This window comes from Aedes aegypti, chromosome 3 (assembly GCF_002204515.2).
Source record: "Aedes aegypti strain LVP_AGWG chromosome 3, AaegL5.0 Primary Assembly, whole genome shotgun sequence".
In the NCBI taxonomy this organism is placed as follows: domain Eukaryota; kingdom Metazoa; phylum Arthropoda; class Insecta; order Diptera; family Culicidae; genus Aedes; species Aedes aegypti.
The window spans coordinates 10,178,273-10,198,657 of NC_035109.1; the positions used below are offsets into that span (position 1 = coordinate 10,178,273).

General features: G+C 38.1%; 1 protein-coding gene across 1 annotated transcript; it reads left to right on the plus strand.

The window, feature by feature from the left end:
* The first annotated feature begins 3,496 nt into the window (after nucleotides 1–3,496).
* On the plus strand, nucleotides 3,497–16,528 carry LOC5570236 (DET1 homolog). Its single transcript, XM_021851009.1, has 2 exons — nucleotides 3,497–4,047; nucleotides 15,089–16,528. Exons 1-2 carry the CDS (start codon nucleotides 3,622–3,624, stop codon nucleotides 16,385–16,387), a joined length of 1,725 nt encoding a protein of 574 aa, XP_021706701.1. The 5' UTR covers nucleotides 3,497–3,621; the 3' UTR covers nucleotides 16,388–16,528.
* The last annotated feature ends 3,857 nt before the right edge of the window (nucleotides 16,529–20,385 follow it).

A 20,385-nucleotide genomic window follows, 5' to 3' on the forward strand; every position in this document is an offset into this window, starting at 1 on the left:
CATTCCACCGTCGCTAAACGTAAGAGCTACGTGGATTTTCCAGTAGCCTTTACGAAGCGTTTCAATAGGACCTAGATGGTTTTGCATTAAATTTAACTGTAATGAAGACCAATCGTATTTCTAATAGGCTTTGGAAGAAAACTAATTCCCAATTGGAAAATATAAACAAACTTAAAAGATTGTGATATTTTTATTGTCAATCTGAGCATTTTGAATCCTGTTTCCCCAATTTTGTGAGTTATGGTATGTCTTGTTGTAGCCTTCGCGTGCTATAATTGATAGAGGTTATTTTTTTTCAATTCTATTTATTTGGCAGGCCCAAACGCACGTAGGCTTTACGGGGCCGAATAGCTTTTTTTTTTTTTGTTAATATTTACAGAGGTATTGGAATCGCAGTCACCCTGCAATCCCTGAATAGCACAAAGTTTTTTCTTCTCCTTCCCTCGCTTAGTTGACAGCCTCCGCTTGTAGGTACTATCGCCGCACTCGTATGGAGAGGATGAACTGTCGTCGTTCACATCATCGTCGTCGTCATTGTTGATCGAGTTCAACTGCTGTTGTTGGTCCGTAGGTACGATTTTTGTGCAAGGTTCGTTTTCAACAGGCGCTCGTTTGTCTCTAGGTGGTACTGATTTGGTAGATGGCTCGGTCGATTGTTTGTTGTTGATTGGGGGAAAATCAGCGTCGCAGAATTTATGTTCGTTTGACGATGATGTGGTTGGGGTTAATGAAATGCTTATGTTTTTAGAAGCATTTTCTTCTAAACATTTTTGTCCAGGATGCGCAGGTTTGGAGCACCACCTACACGTCATAATTTGGTTAGGATGGCGAACAGTAGCAATTTCGTTGTTGATCGTTATGAACGACGGAATGGATTGCTTCAGCCTCATCTGTAGCACTCACACATCGTTGTAAATGCCAGGAAAGTAGTTCTTCCATCGCTCGTTCTGGATGGAGATGACATCGCCATACCTCATCATGTGTTCCCCGACTGTTGCGTGGAGCATGGAAGGAGGTAAATCACACACACGAACTGTTACCGCCTCACTATCCACATAAACGGGGATCTAGCTTGATTGCGTTCTCCAGAAATTGCTCGACTTTTGCGACATCAGGTCAAATTCCTATTTTCGCGTAAAACAACTGTTGCATTTTTCTATGTAGCTTTGTTGAAAGAAATAAACAAAACAAGTTCAAAAAGCAAGAAATATTGGGTAGAAAATATTCAAAAAGTCAAAATAAGTAGTTTTTTAGAAGTCACTTGACATTAGCTGACATGCAACCATGATACAGTTTGTTGAATTGTTTTTGTATTGTACAACAATACACGAATTGCTTATCAAGATAATACATGAACAATATATCATATTGTGTTTTCAAAATGTTTGTATGAGAAAATATCTATATTTGTATTGTTACGATACTTAACCACCCATACATTGTATTGCAAAAATCTCATATACCATACAGTGAACTGTTCAAAACAATATATTGTACTGTAATTGTATCCAGCTTTTTACGCTAGCCATGCTATAAAATCTTTGACAGAAGCTGACTATCACCACTGAACTGAAACTCGAAAATAAATCCTTAGTAACCCATATCTCACTGAAATAATTTTCGTTGCTTTTCTGTCACTCAAACTAAAATCTAATTCCGATTTGTATAGATAATGCTTAAATCGCTTAATAATCATTCTCTTTTGTTTTTAGTAGGATTCATTTAGATTGTGACGGTGCATTGACTGCATTCGTGTGAATTCGAAGAGTCCGAACGGAGTTATAACGGCCGTCTTCGAAATATCCACCTCTTCAACCGGAATCTGATGGTACACCCTCTCCAGATCAAGTGTGGTGAAAACTGGCACAATCACCTGGTTCGGGTAGCGATAATCTCCTACGAATCTCCATTGACCGTTCTTCTTATGCACACAGTGTAGAGGGCTGGCCCAACTGCTGCTGGAACGGAGACATATTCCTAACTCGCTAATAACCTGGAACTTTTTCTTGGCGACTTCCAGCTTGTCCGGTGCTAGCCGACGGCACTTGCTGGCTGTTGGCGGCCTTCTTGTTTGAATGTGGTGGGTAATGTCAGCGTTAATCGTCGTTTTGATACTTAACGGATGCGTGACGTCACGGAACTCATTGCAAAGTCAATTTTTTTTCGTTTTTTACAAGGGGAAGTCTGCAAACAGATTCCCTGAGAAGGCAACTCAGGGAATGCGGGGATGACGCATCAACGACGACCCGAGAAAACCAGCCTATGGACTGTACTTGAGCAATTCTTTTAGAATTGCTCAAGCGGTGAACAGTGCATTGACATGACCCTTGGACTCAGACCCTTATCTCCCCGGAACCAGTAGGAAGACATGTTTGTAAGCTCAGAATGATTATTGTATTTGCAACTGTTAATTTAAATAGTTAAGCTAAGGGTTGGTTATTGTATATAACTTTTTGAATAAGCAGAAGTAAAGCACGAACGCAAAGTAATGACCTTCCATCCCATCTTCAAGTGGTCCCCACAAGCACAACACTTCATTCTGGCACTTTAGAACATCCTTCACACAAAAAATCTGCCTCGACCGATTTGGCCATACGCGCCCATACCCCTTTCTGAACCAGAGGACAGGGCCAATAATGAATAAGATTATTTCCGCAAATTTAAACAAAATTTTCGTTTGATTGACAGAAAGAAAAACAATGAAATTTGACGGTTCGTCAAGGCATGCTGAGGATATATTTCCAAGTTTCAGTTCAATGCTGATAGTCAGCATCTGTCAAATATTTTATAGCATATTGTTTTTATGGCGAGCGTGAAAAGCTGGATTGTCATTTTACAATATACTGTATTGTATTTCCAATATATTGAATGGTACTGTTTCAATACGTTATATTGTTTTTGTATTGTATTTTTTATCCGGGTGGTAGAACGCTAAAATCTACTACTAGAGTGTTTTTTCGAACACAATTCATTTTACCGCCGGAGCAAAACGTACGAAGCACACGAGCGAATAGCAAACACGTCCGTAGGCTAAGAGCAAAGGCTGTCAACTGATAGAGGTTATAAATCAGGTATAAAATATTAAGTAATGCAAGAATTCTTCGGTATTCAAAGCATATTTACCTTGAAATCAATCTCACACAGTGTTTAAAGCACCAGCAGCTTCTGAAGTTCTTCAAAAATCAAACGGGCGCCATCTTAGGATTTGAGCTCAATATCGAATGTGGAGAAAACCTTGGTTACAATTATGAGCATATGCATGCTATAAAACGTTTGACTTTTACTGTGCGCCCTGTTTTCAAGTTGCCCGTGAAAGAGAGCGAGACAGCACCAACACACGGCGCACAGTAAAAGTCAGAAGAATAAAAGAATTTATGGCACGTACAGAGGCTCATTACACCCCTTGATTCTCTACAGTGGTATTTATTTCAGTGTGATTTTCGACCTCAACGCGGAATCCTGTTTGATTTGCATGTTTTCTTTTGTTCCTTGATGCGTTTGTCGCACTGATAACGAAAGCAATGAACTGTCAAGCTTTGTTGTGGTTAGCTTCGGAAGAGTAGAAAATTTTCGCGTAATTTTAGTTTTCGTATTAGTTTTGAACGTTTTTTTTTAAGAGCAATGGACCCCGAACCGAGTGCCTCCAAACCGGACGGAGATCCTCCGGAGTTCGTTTGCACGGAGCGTATCAAATTCCGCAAGTTGCGCTCGCAAAACATCGTCCATCGGCTGCGCTTTCGGGAGATGGGCCTCGGAGTGAAGACACCTCAGCACTCGGTCCGCGAATTCTACCAGAACGTCTATCCCAACCTGACGGTGGTCAATGTGGAGAAGCCGCCTTGCTATTTGAGGAAGTTCAGCCCCGATGGGCGGTATTTGATTGCGTTCTCGTCGGATCAGGCTTCGCTGGAAATCTATCAGTACCAGGGCTGTGCTGCCGCTGCAAATCTGTTCCAGGACTGGGAAACTCCGGAAGTGATACTGAATGATGGAACGGGGGGTCGAAGCTATGACATTCGCAGTCAAATTTTCGATAAGTTATTTAAGGTGAGTTAGTTAACATATTTTAAATGTTTCTAAAGAAATGGTATTTGAGCGTCTTTTGCGTGAGTCTTCAGAAAAACACTGAGGGTGTGAGTAGTCGTAGTCTTTTGTTCACACACAAATTTTAAACTTAGTATGGACCGTGGTTTTTGACTAGAAATTAAGTGTTTTATTTCTCAGAGAATTTTATCAAAATTTGTCCAAGAATATTTTTGAGAAATTTTAATGAGAATTCATCATAAAATTACAAGTATTACTGCTGTATTCTTTATTTTCATGAACTTTAATAATATTTCAAAGAGTTTGATTTTGAGATCTTCAAGAATTTAAGGTGAAGATACATCGAAGCTAAACCTCGAATTATAAAGAGCACAAATCTAGTGAACCTGCCTACTATGTCAGGGCGGTTGGCACGAATAAGGACGCTTGTTATGATCTCGCGATCCCAGTACAGCTTTACGCAACTAACTTCCAGAACCGGGTCAGGCAGGTATTTGTAGTAGGGCAGTAACAATTCCTGCTTCCACATTGCGATCATCTCATCGACGGTTTTGATGTCGCAGTTCAGCTGGTAATCCTGCACCAGATGCAGGGCGCCGAAACTGTGGTCAGTTTTGCATACAGTACGGTAAATTTCGTGGCGGTTATGGCTAACTAAGAAATATGCCCGCAGCTACTGAATCTGGGATATCGATGACGCTTCTTCCCCCTGCTGCACGTGGCAGGGTGGCTCTCTCAATGGACGATTTTGGGTGGCGCATTTGGTGCTTAAAGACGCCACTCGTACTGCTCGTTCGATCGCCTCCAAGTGAGTATTGGTCCACTTTACCATTCCGAAGCTATACGTCAACAAGGGCACAGCAATCGTGTTGATCGCCTTCACCTTGTTGCTGGCAGACAGAAAACTTAAAAATACAGTTCACACGAGACAAGAACTTTTCCTGCAGCTCCTTTTTGATCATCGTGTGGCGAATACCTCCAAGTTGCAATCCGAGGTATTCTACGTTTCGCCATCAACCATATTCCGAATCTATTCAAATTGTACATAAAATTAGGTGACGGTGCAGCCCAATTACTGGTATACCTGGTAGCCTCACGTATATCCTGAGCGATTACCACGATCGCGGCCATGTCTCCAATTCCATTACACTGTCGCTCTTTTTCTGCCGTTGTGTTCAGTGGGATTCTTCCATAAATTGACCCAAAATTGTGTAACGCCAATCTCTGGAAGTCCCTCACCGAAGTTGAACTTGTCATTTCAGATGCGGTAGTAGAACTCACTCTCGTTTATGTTGAACATCCGGTTTTGTTCCTTCCGCTTCGAACATCATTCTCCATAACATGCAATCGTTTCGCAAGAGCACTCAACCGCTGTACATTAGCCTGGGACACGTTTATTGTAATTGTAATTGCTCAATCCACACCCTGGCAGACAATTATCCGCCAATCTAGACACGGGCTGGGTGAGGACCTACCAAGCCTCCCCCGTTAATATGTCCTATACCGTTTAGCACACCGGGTTCTTCCACAAGCAGGCGCCGGAATTAAAGCGGTCCCACAAGTTTCAGATACATTAAATAGATATAGTCCCTCTGCCACTAAACCGAATAGCGCCCTCCACCTCATCACCAGCACTGCCCATCCCGCACACCAAACAAAATGTCGGAAGTGGCGTGCCGTGTAGCACATCAGATGTTCTACAGAGCACACCACCTCCGACACCATGCTCAACGTACAGCAAAGACAGTGCTAATAAAAGCGGAATGCGCCATTCGATTCACTACCAGAGGGACTATAAATGTAACGAAGAGGAAATGAAAAGATAGTAGAAATGGTTTGGCTGTTGGATTGCTGGAACGAGAAGAAAGAAATAAAGTTATTACGTTAAAACGTGATTTTTATAGTTGAATAAATGTATCGATAGTTTCTCATCTGTTTCTTTTCCGTATCGTAGTTCCGTCGATTCTATCCACCTCGAGTTTTGTCGACTTCGCTCGGGCAATGAGGACCGTGATGAAATGAAAAATATAAAAATATAAAAATATGAGCATTAGTGTTTATCTATTATTTAATGTGGTTCTCTGTGAACTCTGCCTCTATTAGAAAATTCTAATAAATCATAATTTATTCTCCTCCACTTTCCCTAACACAAAGTATTCCTATTTAATAAGACAAGTGCAAAAGCACAAATAAAAGTGTGAGACCGCATCGAATCATGTTGATGCCCTCAGAGCACTCATTCTTCGATTTGCGAAATATGAGTCCGCTGAAAACACCGACCCGACTGGACGCAATCGCGCACCTCTACCGGCACCTCCGCACATGTAAAAACTTCTGCGATAATCCTGTGGTGTGTAAGAAATGCGCAATATTATTTTGATTTCAATCCTAACTTCATGACCCGTAGGCTCTACGCGTATGATTGTTCATTATTTAGGCTAAATATACCTGTTTATACCTATACATCAGAAAAAAAAAAAACGAAAAACGACTACGAATATTTTGCAGCGTAAAGTTTAAGTGATCAAATATTCATCCTCTCTTCGACCCTGCACTATAATAACCTCCTAATATAACGCCGAGCTAAAGATTCTTTCTAGCGTTACACAATCTGAACAAGAAACCATTTTCAAATACTTCCCATAATTTATGCAAAGCAAAACAGATTCCACTTTCTACGTAATGTAACCCAGCATAAACAGCTGCCCAACTCTCCAGACCAACGCCCTCCAAGATCCAAGGTGCTGCTGCCTTACGTTCAAAACTTCTTTCCTCAAAGTCTGTCTATCAATTCCGAACTCTATTGCATACTAAAATACCAATCAGACCCTATTCCTGACAAGACACAGAGTCACAACCCCAATGTGATGGATTTACCCACAACCTTGTCATAACCCCTCTTACGTTTCGCTATCCTCGGAAGTCACCCATATTGATGCTTGGTAAAAAATATCAGTATTCAATCCACAAATCCCAGATTACACCACATTACGTTGGTCCGTTTGGCGTCGCCGGTGGATACCTGTTCTGACATTCTTTTCTTTCAAACCCCATTTCAAGCCTGTCCCCCCACTTTATCAATAAGAATGTTGACGAATCACGATAATCTGAAGATCGTGACCAGAACGGAGGTAGGATTTAGCACTAGGGACCAACCACCACCTACATTAGCCTGGGACACGTTTATATGAAAAATTTAGATTCTTGCTCCAGTCCACTTTTTGGATTGCACTTAGGTCCCATAACAACTGTGCAAAATTTCAGCTCGATCGGAGAAACTATATTTTAGCGCCAGCCGCAAGTGTCGGATTGTTTCGCGGTCTTCGGCAATATTCATCGTAAAAATACATATCGAGGTCTGTGTTCAGAATTTTTATAGAGGTCAATGGGCGACGTCTGGCGATTTTTCTTTGCAAAAGTAAGTTTTCCCATAGCAAATCCCATACAAACTTTGAACGGCTGGCGCTAAAATATAGTTTCTCCAATCGAGTTGAAATTTTGCACGGTTGTTATGGGTTCGATTATTCCCGACGGTGCACCGCGCGAGTGTAACAATTGACACCGGAAAATAGAACGGTTTCGGTGCAATATTTTGACAGCGTATGATAGTATTAGTGAAGGCGTCAATCAAAACAAAATGTCATTCTTCAAACAGATAGAACAGCTGTTTCTGTTATTCTTAATTTGCTGTAAGGGATTCGGAACCATTAGATTCGTTCGCGTTTTGTATAGTTTGTTAATGGTGTTTACAGCACTGGCTGAATATAAAATGTTTAAATAAATGTTTAGTATATGTACATTAATTTATTTTTCCTGAGAATTGATACCATGATACATGTTTCGTAATTGAATAATATATGTTTAAAATTCAGAATTTTCATATTTCAATACTGTAAGAACTTGTTTAATTTCATCCAATCTTTCGGGCTAATAATTTCGCCAAAACTCATACTTCCGCAATATTTCTAGCTCACGATGCAAAAGGTGAATATTTTTTTTTGTAATAAGGCGAAGAGAGCAACGGAAATCAATCATTGCATTAGAATAGAATTCTAATGGAAAATCAATATCGATCACTCGACAATATTATTAAAAATATGCATCCATGAGCAAATTTCGGAAAATTTGACTGAACTCAAGTGTTTTTAATATACAGTCCCGTGCATAAGTTTGGGTTCACCCCCTTAAAAACATGCAAAAGTGTTCAGTCCATATCTCTGTGATTACACGTCTAATTAAAACTGTTTAAGCCGCATTCGAAAGGCAAAGAGTTATAGGCCTATTCAAATGACGTCTCAAATCAGCTGATCGGGAAGCACTTTGACATTTCTTCTATGAAAATGACAGGCCCGTGTTAGCACCGGTCCTCCACCGATGTAAACAAATGCATAGACGGATCTGTCACATGAAAAGGCCTATTCTTACTTCGTATGTATGTTGTCAAAAGCATTTTTTGAATTTTTTATAGGGGAACTGTGGGTAAAATGAACAGGGGGGGGGTGTGGTAAAATGAACAGGTTTGTGTTTTACGGTAATTATGCAATAAATCTATGCAAAATATTGCACCATCCCTAATCCTCAGACTAAGGAACTATTTCGACAACTCTAGAGCGATCTTGAACTGTCAAAAACTGGATAAGTAAACAAAAACAAAGTACGCCCCTCCGTTTTCTTATATGATGTAAATTTTCACTCGTGAAATTTAAGGTTTTTATGACTTAAATCATCAAAAATCTATTGAACTGCGTAGCACACCATATCTTCAAAGTATTTATGATAAGTAGACGGAAATTGAAAGTATTTTTATCTTATAAATTCTTAGAACAAATTATTTGAATATGTTGATTCTTTGGGGGTAAACGTAAAATGAACCACTTGAGATGGGGGTAATATGAACACCATGGCAGGGCGAATACTACCGGATTTTGTTTCAGATGCCGAGAGTTTTCCGCAGAAAATACAAAAACAGACATGGACAGCCATCCAAATAGTCGCGGCTAAACGTTCCATCGATTCCGGAATGTCTGTGAGATATGCATTGATCATGTACCAGATGCCGAGAATCATGCCGCAACCCGTTCAATTTGAATGGTGTTCATTTTACCCCCACTACATGTTCATTTTACCCCCAGCATGTGTTCATTTTACCCCCAGTATATGTTCATATTACCCCCATTGTATGTTCATTTTACCCCCAAGTATATGTTCATATTACCCCCGTCACATGTTCATTTTACCCACATGTTTGGAACATTGCCTCTGTGGAACGAAATTTTCAAAATCATAATAATGTTGCTAAAATTCTATTTCCATCACAATATTTCAACTTGTTACATTACATAAACATCCTTCTTCAATTCTGAGCAATTGAAAAAGAATCTGACAGCTTCATAAGCAAGAAAACTTGAAAATTGCTTAGAGTGTTCATTTTACCCCCAGTTCCCCTAGCAATTTTTTTCTTAAAGTTGTGACATTTTTTAAAAAACACAGTGAAACATCACATCTAATTTCCTCAGCATTGGATCGACCAAAATTTTAAAACAAGATGTCATTAGAATCGTAATCTTATATTCTTTGAAGAGCACTCATGATTTTTTTGCGGAAAAATCTGAAAAGTATTCAAAATTATTGAAACATTCAGTCAAGTCATCGTGCAAAAGTTTGGGTTCACCCCTCAGTATGGTATATCGTGCAAAAGTTTGGGTTCACCTGAACTTACTTAAATCTGTGAAATCTCAAACCGATCATGTACGCGCCATTATTCGCGCTCAAAAAAGCTTTAAACTATTAAAAGCGGTTGAAAAATGGCTGAGATATTGACAAAATTGATGCGCGTGCGGCTCAGGTATATGTATTGGTAAAAAAGTGCATTACCTGCTACACCCCCAACGTATTTTGACAGCTACTAAAGGTACGCTGCATTTTTATTTATCTTACACGAAAATACTCACACAGATAAAATAGTTATGAAAATCTGTCAGTATTGTACTGAAATCGGAATATAAATTCAATTTTTTCGATTGGCTTGTTTAAAGGTATCCAGTTTTTCATATATCACGATTCTACGTTAAAAATTGAACCAGAATCCAAAGTTTCATAATTTCCCGTGCCCTGGAACTATTTTTAAAACATTTTTGAAGTTAGTATGGAAATCGCTTTTGAATCATTGCTTGGCAAATGTTACTACGGGACGAGCTGTCATTATGTAAATTAAAATGTCATTGAGTCTACAGATAAAAATCTTCATTAATCATTTATAACGTCAAAATTAAGATATTGAAGCGCTATCAAATTGTATTATTAGACTGGCCCTAAAACAAAAATGTTGTAAAACTCAACGGGGCACCCCCTAGATATGTGCCTTAGGGTAAGAAAAAAGCGCTCACAAAATTTCAACTCGATTGGTTGCTCCACCAGCTGGCGCATTCAATTTGAAGTTTGTATGGAATATTCGTTTCGAATATATTAAGAATTGAGCCAATGTCATTGTTTCGTCCCCAATACTAGTTGATCACGTTCAATTGAGCCCAGAATGACAAATACACTAGTTGATACCCTAATGAACATAATTGCAGAAGGTTGTATCTAGATTTTAGCTCGTTTTCATTAACATTTCAGTTATTGAAAGTTAGGCTTAGATCAGCCTCCCGTACAGTCACATATAGGCATGCGCCTTGTGCAGCAGCTCGCCCAGCGTCATAGGTGGCTATGATGCGCTTAGTGGCTATGTTGAGGAAATACAAAGCAGTATAGCATGAGCTTAGCAAATCTACTTCAAATAGTTAAAACACCAACTTTATCAATTTTAACCATGATACAACCTTCTACTATATTGTTTGCTATGGTATCAAGTAGTGTTTTTGACATTCTGGGTGCATTTGAACGCGATCAACGATTTTCCTGAACCAAACATTAGATGATGCGCTAAATCCCATATGTTTGTGCTGAAAATCCCATATTAACTTCAATTCAAATGCGCCAGCTGATGGAACGACCAAATTAGCTGAAACTTTCAGGAAGTATTCTTCTAACTCTAAGGAATAATTCTAGAGGGTGTCCCGTGGAATTATACAACTTTAATTTTCTTTCAGACTAAGCTGGGCCAGTCTATTGTATTATACTTAGAAAAAATGTACTCTTTCGATCAAGCTACGAAAACTTTTTCAGTGCCAGTTTTCACCGGTTTGGAACTCGAAAAGTGCTTAAATTTCACCATCAAAGTGTCGAATTGTCATGTTCCGACATGCAGGAGCAAATTATATTCGAAGAAACCCTAAAACAGAACCATATGAACCGGTTACGTTCCATAGATTTCCAACGATCAATGTGCAAAGAAACCGATGGCTAACATTTTTAGGCTAAAACTTTAAAAATAAATACCACGAATCTTTTCGTCTGTTCCAAGCACTTATATTCTGTGAATCAGATAGCAGGACCGTAGCGGAAGAAAATAAGGAAAAACCTGTTGTAAATTTTGAACAACTATTAAGAGTTAAATTATACTGAACAATAAACAACAAGAAAATGCACTCTGTGTTATTTATTTTATTATACCTTTCTAATATATCGAAAAGGTCGATCGAAAATCTTCCAAAAACACTGTTGTAAAGCTTGAAACTTTTCAGTCTACTCAAAACCGACCTAAATGGCACTCTCACTCCTTTGTATTTGGGCCCCTCATATGACCTAGACATTCTGTAAAATTTCCCAAATTATATCAGATTCAATTCCTGCATTCCGTACTATAATGCCTTTCTATGTACATATAATAAATATATTCTTGTATATAAAATAAAACACAACTTGCACGGCTAGTTATTTCTGAAGGAGGTAAAGGGTTGTGATGAGAAACATGAAAAATATTCCTCATAAAAAGAACAAATGCATTAAATGACCACCCAATCGTATACGTAATAAATTATTCTGCTAAGCTATCGACATTTTGTTATCTTAAATACCTAAATTTACTTAAATTGCATTAAAATATAACAAATGCCATACAAATCCGGAAAAAGTTCATAACTATATATCAATATACCGTGAAGGCCCCATAGGGTAACGGTCGTATTTTGGACCCCTAAGGAAGTGATTTTAGTTTTTTGTTCCAATTAATTAATTGCACAGTGTAACCAAGTCAAAGAACATGCCAAAATGTAGAGAAAAACTTCCTCTACGAGATAAAAATGCCCATACGGTCATGTCCAACCCAAAAACCGTCGTAAATAATTGAATTGTGAAGCACTATTTTCCATTATTTTGGACACACCAATACATTTTGGACCCTCAAAGTATATATTTTGGACCTCCGGCATATTTTATCGTTTGGCGACAAAGTCCATGACACTGTATGTATAATATGCTAGCCCGTAGTCTAATCAATCGATTGACAATGGAAAACCGAAGAAATTCTACGCTTTTGGTTCAGAATTTTGAAAAAAGTTTTTGTTTACATTTGAAAAATTTCTGACGGCTTCAATTTCTGTATGTAACGTGTTGTAACGGTTGCATGGATGACCCGATGAAATTAAATTAATTTAAAATAAAATAAACACATTTTGGATGTACAAACGGTTGATGCAAGTGCGGTATGGTCCTCTCTTTCCAAATGGCATGCGCATTGAGTTGGTCTTCCGATTTAAACTGGGAAATTTGCAGGAAAATGGCTCAGGGGGTCCAAAATATATAGGGGTCCAAAATATATTGGTTACCCTACTCTGCGCAGTTAAGGCTTTTCAAATTTCAAACAGCTGTAATTAATCAAAAACTAAACACAATAGTCTGAAATTTTGGGAGCAAATACTTATTGATCTTATGTATAAGGAAAAAATATAAAAGCTTCACTAAGTAATGATTTTTATTGCAAATTTTTATTTTTTCTTAAGGGTGTCCGTGTTCCTAACTCTGCGCACTCATTTTTGCAATGCTCCTTATTCTGCGCATTTAGGTTCCTAACTCTGCGCACTCGATAAATTATTTATAACAGTTAAAGTATTTTACTAAAAGCATTACTAGCAGTTGAACTCTGAATTAATATTCATTTTCTTACTTTATCCGGCATTACGTCCCTAGTGGAGCTTGGAATGTTTCTAACATTAAGTGAATTTTATCTATAATTCAATCCATGATAATTACTGTTAATGAATGCCATTAAGTGCAACTCTCAAAATAATCGAAATCATTATTACCCTTATTCTTGTTTACGGTGGATCCAACTTTCGATCGAATCCATGGCCCATTTGATTTTGCTAGCGTAAACGAGAATGCGAAATTTTCGATCAAAAGCGCATTCGAACGTAAACAAGACTGGGGGTGTATATGATTTCCAAAACATGTAATTAACTTAGTTTTCTAAAATCTAAACCAACATACAAAAAGGGTACAAACTACGTCTTTTTTTCATTCACCCTAGTAAAAGGGGTGTAAGGGAAAGTTAGCTTGGACTGTTTATGTATTCTCACTAGAAAATATAAAAACCAAATTTTCTTTGGTTCGGTTCGGGTCCGATTAATGAACGATTCCTATTGCAGTATAACAGTACTTTATGGGCGTTTCTATATAGCAAATACGATTAAACCTCGATGTTCCATTACTCGATATTGACTCATGGAACTATACAAAAAAATCTAAATTATTAAATAATTAAAATTTTTATTGCATGGTTAGGGAGCATTCAAAAATTACGTCCATCATTGAGGGGAGGAAGAGTCTATGAAAATATGACAATGCATGCATTAGGTACTGTAAAAAAATCGCGACAGGGATTGAGGGGACGGAATGTAGAAATCCTTAAAATATGATGGACGTCAGTTTTTAATCTTCCCTTACTATGATGGTCCCCTCAAACCATTTTCCAAAGCATTTCTATTCCATATCACGATGGTGTCGACAAGTCGATGGTTCCCTTCAATGTCGACCTCTGGAGGGTTGATTGTTTGTTGAAAATAACGTTTTATAACTGCTGCGCATAGTAAGGAACATAGTTGAAAAATGGTTCCTTACTATGCGCACTTAAGAAGAATAAGAAAATGAATAAAAAAAAGTTGCACTTTACCAGTGATGATTGCTCGATAAATAAACTAGTGCCTACGTACTAAAAATCTGAAATATATTATCTTTAATTTGCTTCAAATGACTTAAGTGATGAGGTACTCCCTTAGCATTTTTGCTAACGGGCAGTCAATTTGGACGTTTTTCAATATTTTTAAAGCTATTTTATTTTTTATTTAAATAATAAACGTAAATTTGTCAAGAAAGTTCTTCGCGTACTTTTTCATTACTATTGTAGCAATATATGAAAAAAAAATGCAAACAAAAATTTAAGTATTTTACCAGATTTTGGTGGATTTTGGTAAAAGTGCGCAGAGTTAGGGGCCCTCACGGTACTTAGGCTACACCCAGCTCGATCAGGGTGTAGGATTTTCTGCACCGGTGGCAATCGGGTGTAGAAACGGTGTGCTACCTGCGGAATAAAAGAACGGTTTGGGTGCAACTTTTGCTACACCGGTGGGAAAACGGTGCAGGCGGTGCAAATAAAGAAAAACGACATTAGTAATGTCGAATTCTCTGAGATCTCGGAGCTCTTACAATTTCTGCAACATGACGAACTAGCCTATCTATCTTTTGAACACCTGACACTTGTATTTGTAAGTACTATTCGTTCATATAACAAAGGTACATGAAAGATTGAATTTTCCTCAACCAATTTTAAATTCATAGCAAAGATGCTTGGAACAGTTCGAAGATTTATTATTCAATATCAAATCTTTTGAATACTTCATGCAAACCTGAGGCTTTCTTGGTTGATTTACAAATTGATAATGATGCACTATTCGAAAATTTTTAAAGCATGTGAATCAAAACCTTCAAAACCTTGAAATCAAATTTATTATCGATTCCCTCGTTGAAATATTTCCAAGTTACCAGAAAAGATGCTCGAATACAATATCTTTCGAATGACATGTACCAAATTGGTGGGCATTTCTCTTCGTTAATAACGGTTTCAAATGCAACGTGACAAAACTGATCCTGAATTTTATGATTCTAGCTTAAGCACACAGTTAACATGGAAAGCCATCAGAACCAACTGAATCGGGAATGCAGCTTATTCACCAACGATGGGAAATTCGTGATTATTGGAGCGGCTTCCTTTATTCCGGAAGATAATCACCCCCGATTCTACGAGCTGTACACCAACAACGAGGCGATAAAACCCACTGCCAGCTGCCCTTTGGAAGACTACACGCTGTACATTATTGATTTACACAACGGAAAGATTTCCGACTCGAAAGATTTCAACGTGGACAAAATCGTGCTGTCCCACAATCAGGGCGTTTACCTGTACAACGATACGTTGGCCATTCTATCGATTCAACACCAGACGATACACATTTTCTCGATTGCTGAAGGAACGTTTATTCTCGAACGCACGATTGGGCGGTTCTGCTGTCCGGATGAAGGTTTGCTTTACAGTATGGGAACTTCTGGAGGAAGGACGACAGGAAGTAATTCAAACTTGCGAGCGTTCCGTGAGCCCACAATTAACAGCCTGAAACACCGGATGTTGGTGTTTCTTTTTAAGCAAGCGAAAACTTTGCAAACCAGCGGTGCGGATAGGTTTGCGCTGAGGAAATTCTACCGGCGATTTGACGAGTATCGAAACCTCCGAATGTGGAAGATGCAACTGCTAGATGACGATCATCTGCTGATAAAATACTCCAGTGAAGATGTAGTTACGTTGAAGATTCAAGAACCAAACATTCACAACAGCTTGTTTGTGATTTACAACATCTGGAAGAACACCATCATCGGCATCTATGGCAATCAGTCTTTGGAGCTTTTATATCTCTACGAAAACTTCTGTGACAGTTTCAGGAATGCCAACCTGGCCCATCAAACGCAATTCACTTGCTCGCCGGCCAACAACATCTACAGTAATCTGATCCATCAACGCTTTAAGCAAACGATAATCGGAGCACGTGGCGGCGGAGTACAAGAGGCCACCAAACGGATCCTAGCGGCTTTGCCAATCAGCGCCCAAAGCTACAGTAGTTCCCCCTATCTGGACCTCAGTCTGTTCAGCTACGACGACAAATGGGTATCGGCAATGGAGCGGCCAAAGGCGTGTGCCGAGTTCCCTATTCGATTCTTCGCGCGCGATTCCGGCCTACTCAAGTTTCGGATCTACGCCGGAGTGCAAAACCAGCAGCCCAGTTCGGGCTCGAGGCGACTGGTGGCGTTCACGTTTCATCCGACGGAACCGTTTGCCATCAGCGTCCAGCGGATCAATACGGACTACATTGCCAACTTTCACATACGGCACCCTGGGGCACGGATGATGCGGTGATAAGAGGCGAGAATGTCTCTGGAGGGAGATGTTTGACGACTGATTATAGTTTTCTGGGGAGGGGACGCGAAGAGCTACTTAATGCCTATTTTTTTTTTAATGAGACGAGAGTGTACATAAAGTTGCATATTCGATATATTAGTACAATGAACTATTTCTTTTAGAGAGAATCCATTTATCTTATCCAAAGAATCTATCTCTATTTATAGTCTCGAGAAAGATATATAGGTAGTTGCAATGACAAGTAGAAATTGCTCATAAAGAGAAGTTCAAATGGTAGACCCAATTCGTGTAGAAATGCAAAGTCATGACAGGGTGTCTACTCGTTAACCGAAATGAAATTCCCTGATATTTCCAGGTTTTTCCAGATTTCACAAAATATTTCTAGGTTCAAGTAATACACTAATTTTATATGTCTAAAACAAAATAATGACAACTTTTAAAGTGTTTTTTATTTAATAGCAATTTATACACTTCTAGACATTTTTAACGCGTGCTGAATCTATTCAAACATTCAATATTCCAATATGAAGGTTAGAGTGCTCCACACCGCTCATTCGATTCAAGATCAAATTCTGAGTGTCCTCCCAAAATTTGAGCTTATTTGGATGAAAACTAAGATTGCACAAGCCCTTCAAAGTTTGTATGGGAATTACTATTGGAAAAACAAGCAATTCATTCAACCGGCCATAGTGTTTGCCTACGCGCTCTTAATAGTTAGAGCAATGCTGAAACTGTTAGATACATTTATCAGCTACAACTTTGCCGAAGACCGCATCGCAATCGGACGTCTCAGAAATTAGTTATTGATTTAGGTATATCCAATCGAAAATTCTTGAGCAGTGCTCATTTATCTTCAAAACAGGCAACATTGCTGCATCTGGCGCGAAACATAGCACACACAATTATTCATGGCTACTGTGTTTTACTGCATATATCCAGTGATGCCTTCAGAGCAGCTCTTTAATTATAGCAAAAGATTTTCAACTCATACAAAAATCAATAACTAATTACTGAGACAACCGATAAGAAAACGGTCTTCGGCAAAGTTGTAGCTGACAACCCAAGTAACAAATTCACAGCAATTTGGCATTCGAGTGGATTTATAAATGTTTTAAGACAGTTACGTGAATGCTATGATAGCTAGAGGCGACATTTAACGTTGCTAGAAGATGATATTTTGTAAGTCAGTTCTTGGTTGTTTTCAAAACCTTTTAGAGACAAACTATAAAGTTAAAATTTTGTGGCTACAAAAACAGCTTTATTGCAGCATAGAATACCTCATTTAAACTGCTAGTGGTGGCTGAGTGACACTTATTTGTGACGGCTATGATAAAAGCTTGATATAATACACCTTGTTGCCATAAAAGCTTCTTTTAAACTGATTGACTTGCACTTTAATCTTGATAACTTACCTTATTTATACCTCTCAAATCGATATTTGGGCTCTTCAGATGCATTACGAATGCATTGCAATGCATTGCGAACACTTATTCCCGACGAAATAACGACGAACTAATGCCCGTTTTCATTTTTTGCATATATTCTTCATAATAGCGTACGCAAACTGCAAACTTTGTTAAATGCTGCTTGGTTGCCATAGAAAGCGAAAAAAAAAGCTGAATCATCTTCAATCAGCATTTGTTGAAGCAATTTTACATCTGCAAATGCCGAATCGTAACAGTGTACCCTTATTTGTGTATTTATGATGACAAAACAGCATTTGTTGATGACACTCTATCAATTATGGTTCCGCCATATTAATTTCACTCAGGTTGCCACAATTTCACTTTTTCAAATAATATTATCTCCATGAATTCACTTATCAGATGCTATGGTGTGATGATTAAACTAATTGAATATAACTTAAAGCACAATTACTGCCCAATCAAACCAAGAAATGTTCAATTCTTCACGTAGCGGTTTATTTTATCAAATACTAAATAACTAGAAATATGTTACTTTCAGAGGGGGCACAGGCAAATTTACTTCTTTCTCAACACATTTCACAGTAAATCTCACTCGGCACTAAAGATTTGGGCACTATATTCAAATAAATCACTTCAAATAATTAGCACTAATAAATAAACTATCACAGCCATGTTTTCAATCTTATTTTCTTTTGTTTACGTTGGAAAAAAAACCGGCAAGATCAACGTTATGATAAAATCATTTTCAAGATGAAGCGACATTCATCTAAAACAGGTGGCCTCAAAATAGCTACCATAAATGCTATTTTGCTTTATTCGTGTGACATAATTATACACTTCATAGCCTCTTTCAGAGTGGGCCAACTAGTCACGTTCTAATCTACAAGAGGTTTTGGGGGATGCGATGAAGACAACAGTGCCTTGACCATGGTTTTATGGTCGTTTATTTATAGCACCCTGGAAGTAATTCGTAAAACTAAAATTGTTACTTGGGAAATGTATCTAACACAATCAGCGTTGCTCTAACCTTTGAGAACACGTGGACAAACACTATAACCGATTGAATGAATTACTTGCTTTTCCCATAGTAATTGCCATACAAACTTTGAAGGGCTTGTGCAGTCTCAATTTTGATCCAAATGAGCTCAAATTTTGGGAGAACACTCAGAATTTATTCTAGAATCGAATGAGCGGTGTGGAGCAAAAACGATTTTTTGAACCACCCTAATGAAGGTGCTAATAATATCAAAGTTTAACAACTACCGAAAAGCTAAACATTACATATACTTTGCAATTGGATTAAATGGACAAATTGATGTGAAGTTTTGCGAAAGAGTTACACGTCTTCTCAGTGAGAATCGAACTCACGACTTCCTGATCTCTAGTAAGGGCGCGTTACCGCTACGCCATGAGAGGACTAACCGTAAACCACGATTCATAATTAAAAACAAGTACCAAAGTTCAAGTTTTATTTAAATGAATTTTATTTGCCAATAATCTTTTATTGCATATAAAAGCTCTGTTCATCATCGTGAACTGACCGGAACTGTTAAGGGCATCAATATGCGTCTTCTTGGATTTTTTTAGTAATGAAATCAAATATCTTACAATAATTTTGAAAATTGTGCATGAAGCAGTTTTTGTAGCGACTAACTGTCTCTCTTGAAAAAAGTAAGCAGGAACCAAAAAGAGACCAAACGGTAATGAAAAAAAACGAGACCTAACAGTAACCAGGAGAAAAGAGTTTGATACGACCAGACATTTATCAGAGAATGGATATATAACTGTATATGAGCGATTTTTTTTCTTCAAAAGTTCATTTAGTGATTATTTTCCATGAAAACTCTCTAATAATTTTCTCAATGAATTTCTGAAAAAAATGTTTTGAATAGCTCAAAATAAAACCCGCAAACAATTCCTCAGGGATTCCAACAGAAATTCCAACAGATATGTCGTTAATATAATATTTCTGATACATTTTCAAGAAAATGGAGGACTACCGGTTTTTCTAGAACATTCTCCAGGACTCCTGTTTAAAAACATGTTGGAATATTCAACCAGATGTTTCCAAGGATTTCTCAGGATTTTCTACAAATTTCTTTGAGATTTTAACCATTAGAGAAATTTAGTGGAATTATTCCAGAGATTGCTCCTAATATGTCTTTGGGAAGTCATCAAATAAATGTAAGCAAATCTTAGGGTAACTTCTGTATAAATTTGCGTATGTTCTTATGTCACCCTTGATGAACAAGGATTTCCAGAAGAACTCACTCTTGAGGAAAATTCACAAGATTCTTCAGATTTTTGCTAAGCTAATTGAAAAAAAAATTAAATGAATCTCTGGATAATATTACGGTTCTTTTGAAAATTTTCCGTTCTGCGGTAGCCGCCAAGTTCTACCGCAGCCTTGAGAATCATTATATCATTGAACCAAACCATCTAATCAAAGTATGCTAGTAGAGTCAAAAGCTTTGAAAAACAGCCGAAAACAACAATCATCAGTCTGGTTTCCAAGGTATCATCGCAACCGATCGATGATGTTTTGTAAAAATCAGTAATGTGACTGCT